We start from the raw sequence: 15,015 nt of genomic DNA, 5'->3' as shown, positions 1-15,015 counted from the left end.
TGGGACAGTGGTGAGGACTGCAGTGGGAGTGACAGATCCATTTAAGGTGGAGGTGGGATTACATCAAGGATCAGCTCTGAGTCCTTTCTTATTTGCAGTGGTGATGGACAGGTTGACAGATGAGATCAGACAGGAGGCCCCGTGGACTATGATGTTTGCAGATGACATCGTGATCTGTAGTGAGAGTAGGAATCAGGTTGAGGAGACTCTGGAGAGGTGGAGATATGCCCTAGAGAGCAGAGGAATGAAGGTCAGCAGGGCTAAGACAGAATATACATTAGAAGAAGAGCATAGTTAATGTGCAGATGGTATTTTTATCAATACTAATAATGCAGGCAGGAATACAAAATTCAAGTACATTCTTGGTAACCTTGGTTTTACTTTACCAAAGAAGGCAAGTGAAACAAAAGAAATTGGTAATACCATGATGCATTCTTTGGTTATTCCTTTTTCCAAAGATGCAGATAGGAAAAAGGATATAGTTAACAAAACCTGTGATTTAACATTTAATACTGAATTGAAAGAAAAACTAGGCACAAACCAATTATTGAATGTAGCAAAGGAAACAACAGCAAACTTTTTTTGGAGAATAAAAGTAAGAGAAAAGTGGGATTATGTCAATATTGTTTGTTTTCATTTTTATAAATGTGTGATTGCCTATATCATAAGTGATAATTTAATAAATATGTTTCTTGTTTAAAAAACACAGCCCTTGACAATCAACAATAAAGTGAAAGGGTCAGTTTAATTGTGAAGCTGGGGGGAGGGGTTATATAACTCCGTGTTCTTTTTGTCCCGCCTGATTATGTAGGGATGGAAGACCATCATTTCAAAGGCAGAATTTGTGAGCATTCTTACGACATTAAAAAAAAGTAAAAATACCATTGCCCTATATAAACATTCTATAAAGTGCAATCTTTTTAAAATGTTCACATCTTTTATAAATAGACAGGGTATATATTAGTGATAGAGGCAGTGAGTGGGAAACTTTGTTGGGACACAGAATTAATTTGGTAAATACACTTAAAGGCAACAATACACCCTAGTTTGTACAACAATATTTCTGTAATAAGCATATTAAAAAGACGAGAGCAGCCAGGTTATGAATTATTGGAACTTAATTATGAATAACAACAATATATACTTCATTAATTTAATTTAGATCTAGATATTTTAAGTTTTTTATGAATATATTTATTGCACAATATGCTGCTTTTTGAATATGAAGGTTGTGTCTGCAGTGGTCACTACAGAGTGTTCTTCCAGCCTGATATGGAGTACCAGTATGCTATTGTGTAGCATGTAGTCCACAGAAGATAATGTAATGAGCTTTAGGCATCAGAAATTAATTTGCATTTCATTTTGTGTGTGAGTTGTGCAGGTGTGATCTTCTGACTGAAAACCTCAATCTCTGGTACAGAGAACAAGATGAAAATTCAGAACATCTGTTGGATGTTTGTCTTTAATGGTGGATAGGTCACTGTGTATTGAATTGGTTTCAGATCTTTATAGTGTTACTGAGTAGTCATTCTTGGCTTAGACTGATCAGATGATTGCTGACTCCTGGCATACTTGTGTAGTAACAGTAAGAGTTTGTCAGTCCGCAAACAGTGGGAAGTGGGCATTCCTTATAGTGCAGGCTGTTCTTGCCCTTTCAGACAAGGTTCCCTAACTAGTCTTACCCTGAAGGTCATACTGTTGCACTGAGTGTGCTGAGACTGCTGATGTTTCTGTGGTCCGGTGGGTGATGTGCCATACATCTGGAACCAGTTTGGTTGGTAAACTGGTATAAGGATCTAGAAATGTTAAACTGTGGGGAACCATGAATAATAGAAGAAAAGAAGCAAAAAAAAAAAACTACTGTGCTACTGCTGCAGCTGGACTGTATTTGTCGTGTGAGCACCGTGAAGTAAGTTGATTCTGCAGTACTATGGATGTTTTTCATGTTTCACTGTTGCAGTCATTACATGTGGGTAATCTGCTGGCAGGTTGCCCTCAGTCGGCCTGATTAACAAAGTCTTGGGTCCTGCGTCGGTTGCTGTCCCTTCTTCTGTGACGTCAGGTCGTCAGGGGTATAAAACATGCAGCTGATGCCATTACATCAGTCTTTCTTGCCGTGCGGTGCTCGAAGCAGAAGCTGTTCGCAAGCGCCGGTCAGCCGACTCCTGAAATTTTCGTTTTCGAGTTTCAGAACTGAAGTCTTCGACTTAAAGTTAAGTACCCCGTTGGGGAAACTTTTTCTTGCTCCTTACCGATGTCAGTAAAAGTTAATAATTGCATTACTTGTGGGAAGCAAATACCTCATAAAGATTTTCATTTGTACTGTATTCCTTGCCTAGGCCCAGACCACAACGTACCTTGCTGTCAGTTTTGTGCTTTATTTAATCAGCGCACTATCCATCGTCAGTACATTTTTGCTTCTAAATATTTCGGTTCTCGGTTTAATTATCCAGAAATGACATCGGTTACCCATCCAACTACCAGAATTCTGAAAAAAAACGCAAAGAAAAAGACAGAGACAGGCCGTCAAGGTCCAAAACTGCTGACAATGCTTCTCCTAAGCCAGTCGCCAGTTCGCTAGTACTCAGTGAGGCACTTTCGCAGCCCCTGATACCCGCTACTTCTGACTCACAGGCCTCTACTGAGACCATTCGGAGTCCGGTATGCTGCGAGATGCTTTACCTTTGAAACCCGCAGATGTCTCTACCTTGGATGGGTCCGGAGCCGCTGTGTAGACACCGGCTTCTGAGGGTGTATTCAGGCCTACAGACTTGCATATTAATCAGACTCCACCTTCTATTCTAAGGCCTAATCTATGACTAAAAAACTGATGCCCATGCCACATGTTCAGGCCCCTATGCCTAAAAAACAAATGATCAAAATGGCTGAGGATCTTATCACTCTAATCAGGGGTAGTCAACCCCGTCCTTCTAAGAGGCCTAGGACTGAACTTGATTATGAATCTTCTGTTCAGGACTCTGTTTCTTCTAATTCTTCCAATGACCTGGATTTGTCCTTTCCTACTTATGAGGATTCTGATGCAGAGGATTCCATTCCCTCTGCTTTCCCCCTGAGGACTTTTCTTTTGGGGAAACTTTACATACCTTAAGGGAGCATTTCCACTGGGAAAGCCAGGAATTTTCTGAATCTAAAAAGAGGCTTAGGGATTTCCTTCTTCTACCTTAGCATAGACCTTTGGCTATACCTCCTGTACTAGACATTGCTGATGATGTGTTTTCGGAATCCAGTATGGCCCCTGATTCCCTGACTCCGGCCCCTAGTAAACCTGACAGATACTGCAGAGTTCCTGAGTCCCACAAGTTCCTTTTCAAAAATCCTGTTGCAGACACAGAAACCATTTCTCAGGGGCCCAAGGGCATTAAGGCATCTACTGCTAAAAATCCTACCCCTTCTGATAGACACTCCAGGGCGCTGGATAGATGGGGTAAAAAGGTTTATACTTCTGCAACCTTGGCAGTCAGGGTTTTAAACTGCCAATTACATATTCTAAATTATCAACAGCATATTATGGGACTGCTTAAACAGAAAATGATGTTGATTTCTGACTGTGTGGAAAATAAAGATTTACAGGATTTATTGCATTCAGCTGAACAAGTTGCAATGTGCTTTTGATTCTTTAGAGGCCTCTTGCAGGGCTGCTGTTACTGGGTCTGTGCTTAGAAGACATGCTTGGCTTAAGGAGCAATCTCTGCCTGATCATGTTAAAGCAAAGTTGTTGGATGCTCCTTTAAATCAGGACCGCCTGTTTGGCATTAAGGCTGAAGAAGTTCTAAAAAATATGGAAGATAAAGCTAAATCTATGCAAACTGTGAAAGATTTCTTACAAGTGCAACCTCCAAGATTTAGTGGGCACTGGCCTACTAAGAATTGGTCCTTTCCAGCTCCTTCCAGATCCTCTCAAGCCAAATTCAGACACACCAAAAGCAACCGGTTTCAGTCCCAAGGGACTCTCAGAACTAAGCAATGGGGGGGCCTCCACTTCCAACTCTGGAAATAACAAGACACCCCCCTATGGTAAACAGTCTCAATTACTTTCCTTTAAAATTACCAAGCACTTACCTTTTAGCCCCCCTTTGGGGGGAAAGAGTGCTCTTCATGGAAAAAACTGGGAACTCATAACCCAGGACAAATGGGTTTTAAATATAGTGTCCCAGAGTTACAGATTTCATTTCCACACGTTGCCAACACCAAACGGGTGGCCAGACCTGCCCCCAAATCAGTGGGCAGAGGCACAGAGACAAGTACTTTCCCTTTAAACATGGGGGCTATTCAACCGGTACCAGAAGAGGAAAAGGGACAAGGTTTCTATTCCAGGCTTTTCCTGGTACCCAGAAAAGACAAATCATGGCGTCCAATTCTGGACCTGTCTACTCTAAACACCTTTCTGGACATTCCAAAATTCAAGATGCTGACTCTTCACCAGTTACTTCCCATGCGAGGCAAGGATGCCTAGTTGGCAACTCTAGATTTAAAAGAAGCTTACCTGCATATCCCAATCAGGGAATCTTGCAGAGGATACCTACACTTCAAAGCAGGCTACTTGTATTATCAGTTCTCTGCACTGCCCTTTGGCTTGTCTACTGTGCCCAGGGTATTCACAAAGTGCCTGGCTCCAGTAATTGCATTTTGAAGGTAAAGAAATATTCAAATATATCCATACCTGGACGATTGTCTAATTCAAGCAGAAAACCAGGCCATACTTATAAATCATCTGGCGTTTGTAAAAAGGGTTCTAACTTGTCTAGGGTACACCATAAACGAAAAGAAATCACAACTGGTACCCTCTCAACAGATTACATTCCTGGGTGCAAGCTTGAATACAACTGCCCAGATGACTTTCCTCACGCCAGAAAAGCAAATTCATTTGGTAACTTACTTCAAACAAGTTGCCACAAAAACCCTGCTATCTGCAAGACAAATACTGCAAGCCTTGGGGTTCATGGCCTCCTGCATTTTTCTAATTCCATATGCAAGACTGCATATGAGGAAACTTCAATGGTACTTGAAAAGTCTATGGAGTCAACATTGTCACAGCCTGGAAACAATGATTCTTATCATACCTTGCCTACGCCTAGAGTTCCTATGGTGGGCAGAGGCCTGTCACCAAAACAAGGGACTGCCATTCACACTACCCCCTGCCACCCAAACCCTAACTACAGACACATTAGACTATGCATGGGGGGCTCACCTGGCAGGGAAGTCCATTCAGGGCAAATGGAGCCCAAATCAAATGCACCTACATATCAATCAAAAAGAAATGTTAGCTGTACAGAATGCTCTGACAGCCTTCAAGGACTACATTCATCCAGAACAACTCATGGTAAAGACGGACAACACCACAGTTATGTGGTGCATAAACAAGCAGGGAGGTACACATTCCTACTCCCTCTGCAGACTAGCCATGGCATTGTGGAACATGGCCTTGAGCTACCAAGTGCAACTACAAGCCCAATTCCTGCCTGGAAAACTGAATACACTGGCAAGCGGATTAAGCAGAAATCTCATGGACCCACATGAGTGGAAACCGGAACCACGGATTTCAACATGTTGACAAGCAAATGGGGGAGCCCAGACATAGATCTATTTGCCTCCCCCCCAGAACTACCAGTTGGACAAATTTTGCACAAGAACTCCTCACAAAAAAACCTGGAAAGTGGATGCTCTGTCCTTCAGCTAGAAAACCTATCAGTCTACGCCTTTCCCCCTCTGCCTCTGCTCTCCAAAGTTCTGCAAAAAGTCAAACAGGACAAACCAAAAATGATTTTGATTGCTCCAGACTGACCACGTCAACACTGGTACCCACTCCTGCGCGGTGTGTCACAAATTTCTCCATGGCACCTGCCTCAGACACCTTCCTTACTGTCTCAGCAAGAGAACCATTTTCTGCACCCTCAGCTCCCAACATTGAACCTTGCAGCTTGGCTAATCACTTAAATTCACCCTTAGCATCCCTCAGCAAACCTGTGATGGATTTCATCTTGGGAGCAAGAAGACCTAGTACTAGAAAATCTTATGCTGACAAATGGAAAAGATTCTGTGCCTGGAATCAGTCTCAAGGGATGAGTACAGCAGCGCCCAATTTACCTCAGATTTTGCAATACTTAACTGAGATGCTTCACAAGGGCATGTCTTTTTCCTCCATTAAAATCCACACCTCAGCCATTTCAGCTCATTATAACACAGAACCTCCCCTCTTCTCTCATCCTCTGCTCAAGCAGTACCTCAGAGGGGCCAAAAACTTGAGACCACCCAGGAGAGCTCCAACCCCTGCCTGGGACCTTAACTTTGCACTGGAGAAACTCATTCTACCTCCTTTCGAGCCAGCTGCTACTGCAGACTTAAACTTTCTTTCCTAGAAAATAGACTTCCTTTTAGCAATCACTTCAGCTAGGATATCTGAATTACAGGCCCTTATGGCAGTGGAGCCTTTCATCATCTTTCATGCGGACAGGGTGTCACTCAGGACCAATCCATCCTTCATGCCCAAGGTGGTATCCAGCGTGGCTCTTAATCAGTCCATTCATTTGCCAACTTTCTTTCCCAATCCACAGAGTAAAGGGGAATGGATTCTGCATTTATTGGATGTGCACAGACAACTTAGATTCTACTTGGACAGGACTAAATCTCGAAGAAAATCTAAACAATTGCTGGTAGCATTTACTGCAGGGGCAGAGGGGAAGGCTATTTCAAAACAAACCATTTTTAAATGGATAAGCCATTGCATTCATTTCTGCTCTAAGCATCATGGAAAACCTATCCCCCAGGGGATGAGATCTCATTCCACCAGGGCTGCATCTACTTCTGCAGCTTTTCTCAGAGGTGTTCCTACCAGGGATATTCTAGAAGCTGCTACCTGGAGTTCATTTCATACATTCACCAAGCATTATCATTTACCAATTTTCTCTAAATCCAGTTGCAGGGCCTTATAGCTGGTCCTAATGCTATATACATCCATCCTCCCAACCATAGCTTTGGGAATCTGCCCAAATGTAATGACTGCAACAGTGAAACACGAACATAGTACAGTTGAATACACTTACTATAAATGTAGATGTTCGAGTGTATTCACTGTTGCAGTCCTGGTTACCCTCCCTCCAGCCCCCAGTTTTTCTCTAACTATACCTCTACTCTCTTTTACTATGCTTAAAAGCCTTTTTGGTGTATTTGCTTTTGGTTGGAGGTATATTTTTGTTTTTAATTTTATTTTGCTCCCCATTTGGGGGGCACCTGACATCTGGGGCAAAAAAACTGATGTAATGGCGGCTGCATGTTTTTTACCCCTGACGACCTGACGTCACAGAAGAAGGGACAGCAACTGATGCAGGACCCAAGACTTTGTTAATCAGGCCAACTGAGGACAACCTGCCAGCAGATTACCCAAATGTAATGACTGCAACAGTGAATACACTCAAGCATCTACATTTATGGTAAGTGTACACAACTGTACTTTACTTTTATATATATAAATGATGTAAGTAACCTCTGACCCAACTTGAAAAATTACAGCCAGTTAATATTATGAAGAGTTGAAGTAAAACAATGCCAAACTATGTGCATGAGAGGTGTATCTGTGTTTATTTTTGGGGGGGCAGTAGAGTTAATCACTAGCAATTACAAGCAAAATCTGAATGATATTTTTTCTTCTTTCTTTTTTTTCAGGAGAGGTTGCTGTGCAGTGCAACTCAGGGGATAAGAAAGACAAACTTGGAAACTTCACCAAAAAGGCACTGCAGATTCAGCTGGATAGGTAAATGCCTTTTTACATGTTTTACTGAAGTTCTGGTTGCGTCAGTGCAAGGGTATAACATTTTTTTCAGAGAATTCAGGTGGTAAAAAATCCCAGAGTAAATATGAAGACCTAGATTATGGAGCTACAGTCATCTTTTTTCACTTTCTTTTGTATACATTAGCCCTGTTGGGCATAGTTCTTGCATTGTTTTCTTTCTAAATACTTCTTTTAGTGACATAAGGATCCTGTAAAGTTGCTGGCTGAAAAGTGAGGAGCTGAATGCTGTTAGATGCTTCTTTGTCAGTGGTCACTTGAACTGGACTGAAGGAGGTAACAACCTTGGACCAAGACTGAATAAAATAAAATAAAAAAGTGCTATCCTACCTTTAGGGGAGTTCTGAAGTGGATAGGTCTAGCTAATGAAAACTTAGTTTTCTTTTGCTGTGTACCCATCAGTAAATCTCTGAATGTGCTTGTATCACCAGTGCCTAGGATAAAAGGTATGCTAATGATTCAAGTATTCAGTTCTTTCCTTTTGTTTATACTGTCTGTGTCTATACCTTATAATTACTTTAGGAAAGTGTCTATATGTGCTGAGAGCATAAAAGTCTGTAGACCTTTACATTTCAGACATAGGAAGTGGCCATGTTGTTTTCAGAAAGGACCATCACCAGCTTTGCTTGATCAGTCTTTTGCCTTTATGTGGTGACTCCAGCTGCCATTAGTGCTGATGATTTAACATTGTCACTGCTATTTCCAGTCAGATCTCAGGATGTTCCTCATTACATTACAGAAATGGAACTGTGAAATTTGTTGAGAAAGGAATACCAGTAGAAAGAATGTTCAAATGCCAACTGTGAAACTTGAAATGTCCTAACCCCAGCTTTTCTGTCTTTAAAGAGGCAGGTCTTCTTTGTAAGGCAAAATCCTTTTTCTTTTAATTTCTGTTTTTGGTCCATCTTATTTGCTAACAACAGGCTCCACTCTTTTCTGTTTTTTTCCCATCATGACTTGTATATTCTCGGTTTCAGTTCAGGACTTAGGGGGATCCAGGAGCCACTATACTACTGACATTTTGAGCAATTCCTCTTTTATGATGTAACCTAGCTGCACACACAGGAAGAGAAGCCAAGACATTACAGTAATGCATGGTCGTGTGCATTGAGTTTCCTACTAACTTTCTTCTGCCCAGATCTTGCCTTGTAGACTGCATAGTTGTCCTGTGCCAGGAAATCCCTTACTCTTCCGTGCCTCCAGACATAGAAGAGTGGGATGTAGGCCATTCAGGCTTTCCTTCTCAAGCTAGACCTTTGGCTCCTGGTCATTAGTCAAACCTAGTTCACTTTCTCATTTTAGAGAAGAAATAAAGGAAGGAGAATTTATTGTTGCCATTTTTGTCCATAACAGATATTAAAGAAGTCCTAACATGTGGCTTCTCTATTTCCAGGCAGTGAATCACATTTCTTGGAGAAATTTAAGAGAAACTGTACAATACCCAACTTAATGTGGAGATATTTTAACTGCTTGTCTTGTATGGCTCATGTTCATTATATACCCATTTTCTAAAGTGATTGTCCTGGTGAGGGTCACTGTGGTAGCAAGCTCAGTCTCCAGCTCATCCTGTTTGATCCACTGGCAAGCTGAGAGATATATAATGCCTCTATCATGTCTTGTGTTTGCCCTGGAACTCTTCCAAGTAGGCCATGCCTGGTACACTTCCCTTGAGGGGCACCCAGGGAGCATCCTCACAAGGTGTCCATATACCTTAGCTAATTCCTGTCATCATGGAGAAGCAGTGGCTGTACCCATAGATACTTTTGTCCTGTCAAACCCCTTATCCTGTCATGGAGAATACACTCAGTTACCATGCGAAGGAATCTTATTCCTGCAGGTTATGTCCATTGCCCTGTCAGTATGCCCAGGTGTGACCATACGTGAGGATGAGTTCACATACAAGCCCATAAACTGAAAACTTTGACCTAAAAGTCACTCCTTATCTCACCACTACAGTGTGCTACAGCATTTGCTGCACTGCCATCAATGCAACTCTTTGTTGGTCAGTGTCCTAATCCCTTCTATGTTCACTTTTGAACTAAAACCCCAAAGTAACTTAAATTCTGCCACCTGAAGTAATTGCTTTCCCTTGCCTGTAGAGAAAAGTCTACTCTTTTTCCAGCAGAGAACCATGAACTCTGATTTGAAGGTGTCAGTTTTCATCTCACCTACTTCACACTTAGCAGCAAACTGCTTCATTGCATGCCAGAGTTCACTGTCACTTGAGGCTAACAAGACATAATTATCTGCAAACAGCAAAAGTGTAGCCGTCACATTCCCAAACTGGGTACTTTCCAGAACCTGTTCCACTTTGATATTTATCTGTTTGTCTGCTTGTTTGTTTATGGGTTTGTTTAATGCTTGCTAACTGGGTATCAGGCTACCCCAGAGACCATACTTCCCAACCGTACCGAATTACTCGTTTTTTACCGAGTTTTGGGGTCCAAATAATGGGGTACCATGATTCCTGAGTGGCACCCCTTCATTTCCAACTTTTCCCAAGTTTTTATTTTTATTTTTTTTTCTCCGTTTATTTTTTGGGCTGACGTCACCATGTGTGTGATGACGTCAGCTCTATCAGGGCTACTAGCCTGTCGGAATTGAGCTCAAGGGCTCCACTGCACACATTTTTGTTTCTGTGATTGCTCTGCGAGTGCGAGCAGCAGGAAATAGTTTTCAAAACGATTCATGGTTATTCAAATGAGTGTTGGCTCTAGCAGGGTCCAGGAATTAGCGAGCGGATTGGATCTGCAAGCAGGCCGGGGAGCTAGTTTATTCTTTTTTAATTCTTTGAAGAATTACTTGAATGAGCAGCTGAATGAAGGGTCGGGAAGCGCTAGCAATTCAATGAGCAGCTGATATGAATATCAGTAAGTCTCTAACAGTTACTGAACTAATGAATATCTTTTATTTATGTAACTTTAAACTGCATAATACATAAAGAACTCAGAGCAGAGTGTTTCTATTGGGTAAATTGCTTTGTTTAAATGTGAATGGGAAGTGGATTTCGATGGCATAAAAGGTACAAATACTGTGTGCATTTGAATGTTTTCCAGTACTTTTCCATTGACACAGCTGTACTAATATTATATATATTGTGATGCTGGTAAAGTAAAGTGTTGCTGCAGATTCAAGATAGAGTGATGTAAGTGTCTTGATAAAGAATTTTGCAGACCGGCACAAGTGTACTCCATTTATGAATGAGAATAGAAATTTCGATGTGCATAATGAATGTGCATCTGTTTGCGTGAAGTGAACATGAATACTTTGATTTTTGTATGTTAATCAGGAGCCACATAAGGTGGAATAATGTATTATCAAGATGAGTTTTTCTCATAAAAACTGTAAACCTGTATTATTCATCTAAAGTTGATTTTTTATCACCTCCAGGCACATATGCTTTATTATAATAAGTGTGTGTGTGAGTGAAAATGCCCCCACTGTGATATACCTGGTGGCTATAGATACTCAGGCTCAAACTCTGTACCTTGGGTACAGGGTAAAAAGAGCCTAAAGTCCCTAGCCGCCACCAACACTTGTGAATTAAAGCCTTATATCTTTGATCTGTTCCTCATAAAATCTGTAGTTTGTCCCTAGCCACCACCACTTGTAAAGTAAAGCCTCATATCTTTGATCTATTCCTTATAAAATCTGTGGTTTTCATGATTTGTGGCAAATCACTGTAGGATTGAGTTCACTAAATAATGACAGGCATTTGAATTTCAGACTTCATATACTTCAGAAACTAAATGGTAACACAAAACCTTTTATTCTAGCAATTTTCTAAGTTTATAAGATCAGTCTTTGAAATTTGTCCCTATTTTGGGTCTGTATTCCCCCATTATTGACTTTGTCCATTTGTGCTAAGAGGTTGAGACTAGAGCTATGGTGGGAAGTGAGAACTGAATTCACTAAATGATAGCCATTTCAGTTTCAGTCTTCCTGTCTTTCAAGAAATTGCTGATTTGGCAATGGCATAGTGGTATGTTGCTCTGACTGTAGTACACAGGGTCCTGGGTTCTAGACTTGATTGAGGTAACACATTTTATTCTAACAACTTTCCAAAATGTTTGCCGCCCCCCCACAAAAAAAAAAACTGAAATTGAAAATAAGTGCAACAAGCTGTGTAAGATGCCTATGGCTTGCACTACTGTCATTATATATATATATATATATATATATATATATATATATATATATATATATATATATAGTGTGTGGGAGTGGAAGTAAACTTTTATGATGGACATGTTCTAAATTGGGCAGCTTTGTCATTATTGGTTCATGCATTTTGTTTCATTGCCTTCTGGAAAAATATTCAAGCAATAAATTTAAAATGCGCTCTGTCTAACAAGTGTGCTGCTGTATTATATCTGTCTAACATGTGTGCTGCTGTATTATACAAGGAATATAATTTAATAAAGTCAGGAAAGTGTATCAAAGAACACATGTATGTTTCTTGTTTCATGTGCAAGGGAGCCAATGATTTGAAAACAGCCCGAAGGTAATCTTTATCCACCACTGGTCAGATGCATTTTCTTTGGATGTGGTATGTGGGTTTCAATGCTGTTTCAATGAACGTGAGATGTTGTGTAGTCCAATCTCGCCTTCATTCTTACCCGTGGGTTCGGAGCCAAACCTCGGCCATACTCTAGCTCGAAGTCTTCAATTGGCTCGTGGCTAAGAGTTATCCCATCATGCAACAGGTCTATTCCCGATCTCGTTTGCCGTTCATTACACTCAGACGTGGTCCCGTTTTTGGCCGTGGCTAAGTATACTGTTTATAAACCTTTTATAAGCTTTTGACTTGTTGCTCAAAAAAGCTATTTTCATAGCTCTCTGTGTGTGGTAGTGGTGTTTTACTGCCTTTGTTTTGCTTCTCTTGCTGTTTTTGTGGCGTTTTCGTTGTCCGTTTTGGTATCCCGTTTGTTTCCTTTCTTCCCACGGGCTAGGCCCGTTTCAGTTAGAGGACCTAGTCCTCCCCATTGTTTCCGTGTGGTTTTTGGTTTGGTGCTCCATTCTTTTAGCTTTTTGTGTTGTCATATCTGGCTAGTGGTGCTATCCTGACTTTGTTTCCCGGCTAGCCCCATTTAAGTTGAGGACCTAGTCCTCCCTGTAGTCTTTTTCCCACCGGTTACTCGGCCGTTTTTAGTTAGAGGCTCTAGTTTCCCATGTGGGGTTTAGTTGGGTCCAGTGCGTGTACGTTTCGCTTTGTACCTGTGTGTGTTCTCCTTTATTCAGCATGTCCAAGGATTCTAAGGAACACAGGCCTTCAGGATTTAAAAAGTGTGTTGAATGCAACAATAAAATGTCTTTGACTGATGGGCACTCTGTGTGTGTGTACTGTTTGGGGGCTATTCACCTCTAAGAGTCCTGCTTATTTGTCATTCCTTCAGTCCCTGTGTACTACAGGAGAGGAGGAACAAGCTCATTTGGAAAGGACTGCTTAAACACTCCTTCGAGGAAGACTTGGCTAAGTCTTCCAGTGCCTTAACCTCTCCAGCTAAAAAGGACAAAAAGACTTCTAAGAAGCACTCTCCGGCTCTGTCTGTTTCCTCGGAGCCACCAGAGAAAGTTGCTAGAACAGCTTCTCCTTCTTCGGTTCCAATGCCCTCGGTGCTGACAGAAGGTAGTGTCTTGACTAAGTCCGTATCGGCTCCCAGTCTTTCGGAGCCAGTCATGGATATTTTGGTTCGGAGCCGGTCTCCAGTTATTCGACCAGTTTCTCCTTCACACAAGTCCCCTTCTGTAGGGAGATCCAGCTCTCCAACTATATCCTCCAGGTCCTCTAGGACCCTTTCCGATGAGGATGTTGATGGAGTGATGAAGAAACTGCTTCAGTCATCGGTGTTGGCCAAATTGATTTAGGCTCCGACCCAGTCGGCACCGAAGCCTATGGCCTCTTCATCCTTTGTTGTTCCTCCTCTGAGCCTTTCTTGGCCCTAGGAGCCAGAGTTGTCAGTTTCGTTGGGTGCCGTTCTGTCGGTTCCAGTATCCTCGTCTGGCCTCTCAGTTCCGATTTCTGCTTTGACTCCGTTGGCTCCGTTCATGGGGTCGATGGTCCACGGTTCTCCGGTTAGACCCAAGGGGAGAGCTCGGATCAATCTTCATCGGTTCCGAGCCTTCCTCTCAGTGCTTTGTTTCGAGTGAGCTTGGACCCGACATCTGCTTCGGACCTCATTTCCTCGGCGCTGAGGACTACTACTGTATCCTCTACAGTTAGTCGACCTTCGGAGCTGGGGGGATCAGCCTTTGAGGTTATGAGGAGCGTGCTGGCCAGGTCGTCAGCTGCATCCTATGGCACTGATACTCTGCAACCTCTGGCACGGGGTGTCAGTTTCGGATCACCCTCTATCTCTGGGCAGTGGAGACCCTAAGTCTCAGGATATCTCCATGAGTGGTCCCCAACTGTCTGACGTCTCCCCAGAAAGAGATTGTGTAAGAGGAAACACCTTGACTCCCCAGATGAGTCTCTCATGTTGGACACCGACCTCGAGGAGTCAGAGAGGTCCCCCAAGTCATCTTCTGAAGATATCTCTTTTTCAGATATCCTTGAGATCTTGAAGCAGAGAGGCGGCTGGGCCTCCAAATCCCCTTCTGATGAGGAATCGGTGTTCCTGAAGGCTTTCGGGTCTCAACCCTCCACCTCTTGGGTTTCTCCCCCTTTCGATGAGCTACTAGATCTTGTTTGTCGAAAGGTGTGGGAAACTCCTGACACTGTGGAACCCATCTCTGGGAGTCCCAATAAGTTTTTGTCCACCTCCACTGACAAGGAATATCTAACAAAAGGCGTTCCAGTAGATGTCATGGTGGTGGCAGCAGCCACCAAGAAGGAACTTGCTGAAACTTCATCTACCGTCCAACTGCCTAACAAAAAGTCCCGGGCTATGGACAGGTATGGGAAGTATGTGTTTACCTCAGCGGCCTTTACACTGCAGTCGCTAAACTACTTGACGCATTTTACAAGGCTCCGTAGAGATCTCCTAAAAGAGCTAGGAGATTCTCTACAGGGTAACATTTCTGATGCTGTGGCACAGAAGGTCAATGCACAGATGTCTACCCTAAATTCCCTTACCAGCTCCTTCATGAGGCTGATCTCATATGCAGCCGACAGCGAGTAGGGCAGCGGGTTCCAGAGTCTCTCTTAGGAGACACACCTGGATGCGCCTGTGCAATTTCGTGGAGGCCTTCAAGTCTGCGTTCACCAGTGC

The 15,015-nt window shown here is 42.5% G+C and overlaps 1 protein-coding gene across 1 annotated transcript in view; it reads left to right on the top strand.

Annotated features, from left to right (window-relative positions):
* CRLF3 (cytokine receptor like factor 3) overlaps positions 1-15,015 on the top strand; it is a 746,924-nt gene that overhangs the window by 477,785 nt on the left and 254,124 nt on the right. The window contains exon 4 of the mRNA XM_044068040.1: positions 7,681-7,768. Coding sequence (XP_043923975.1) covers positions 7,681-7,768 — 88 coding nt within the window. The remainder of the gene's footprint in view (positions 1-7,680; positions 7,769-15,015) is intronic.

The sequence above is a fragment of the Protopterus annectens genome, chromosome 4.part0, assembly GCF_019279795.1.
Source record: "Protopterus annectens isolate FY-2018-M chromosome 4.part0, PAN1.0, whole genome shotgun sequence".
NCBI classification, from domain to species: domain Eukaryota; kingdom Metazoa; phylum Chordata; order Ceratodontiformes; family Protopteridae; genus Protopterus; species Protopterus annectens.
This window is presented reverse-complemented; position numbering and strand designations above follow the sequence as displayed.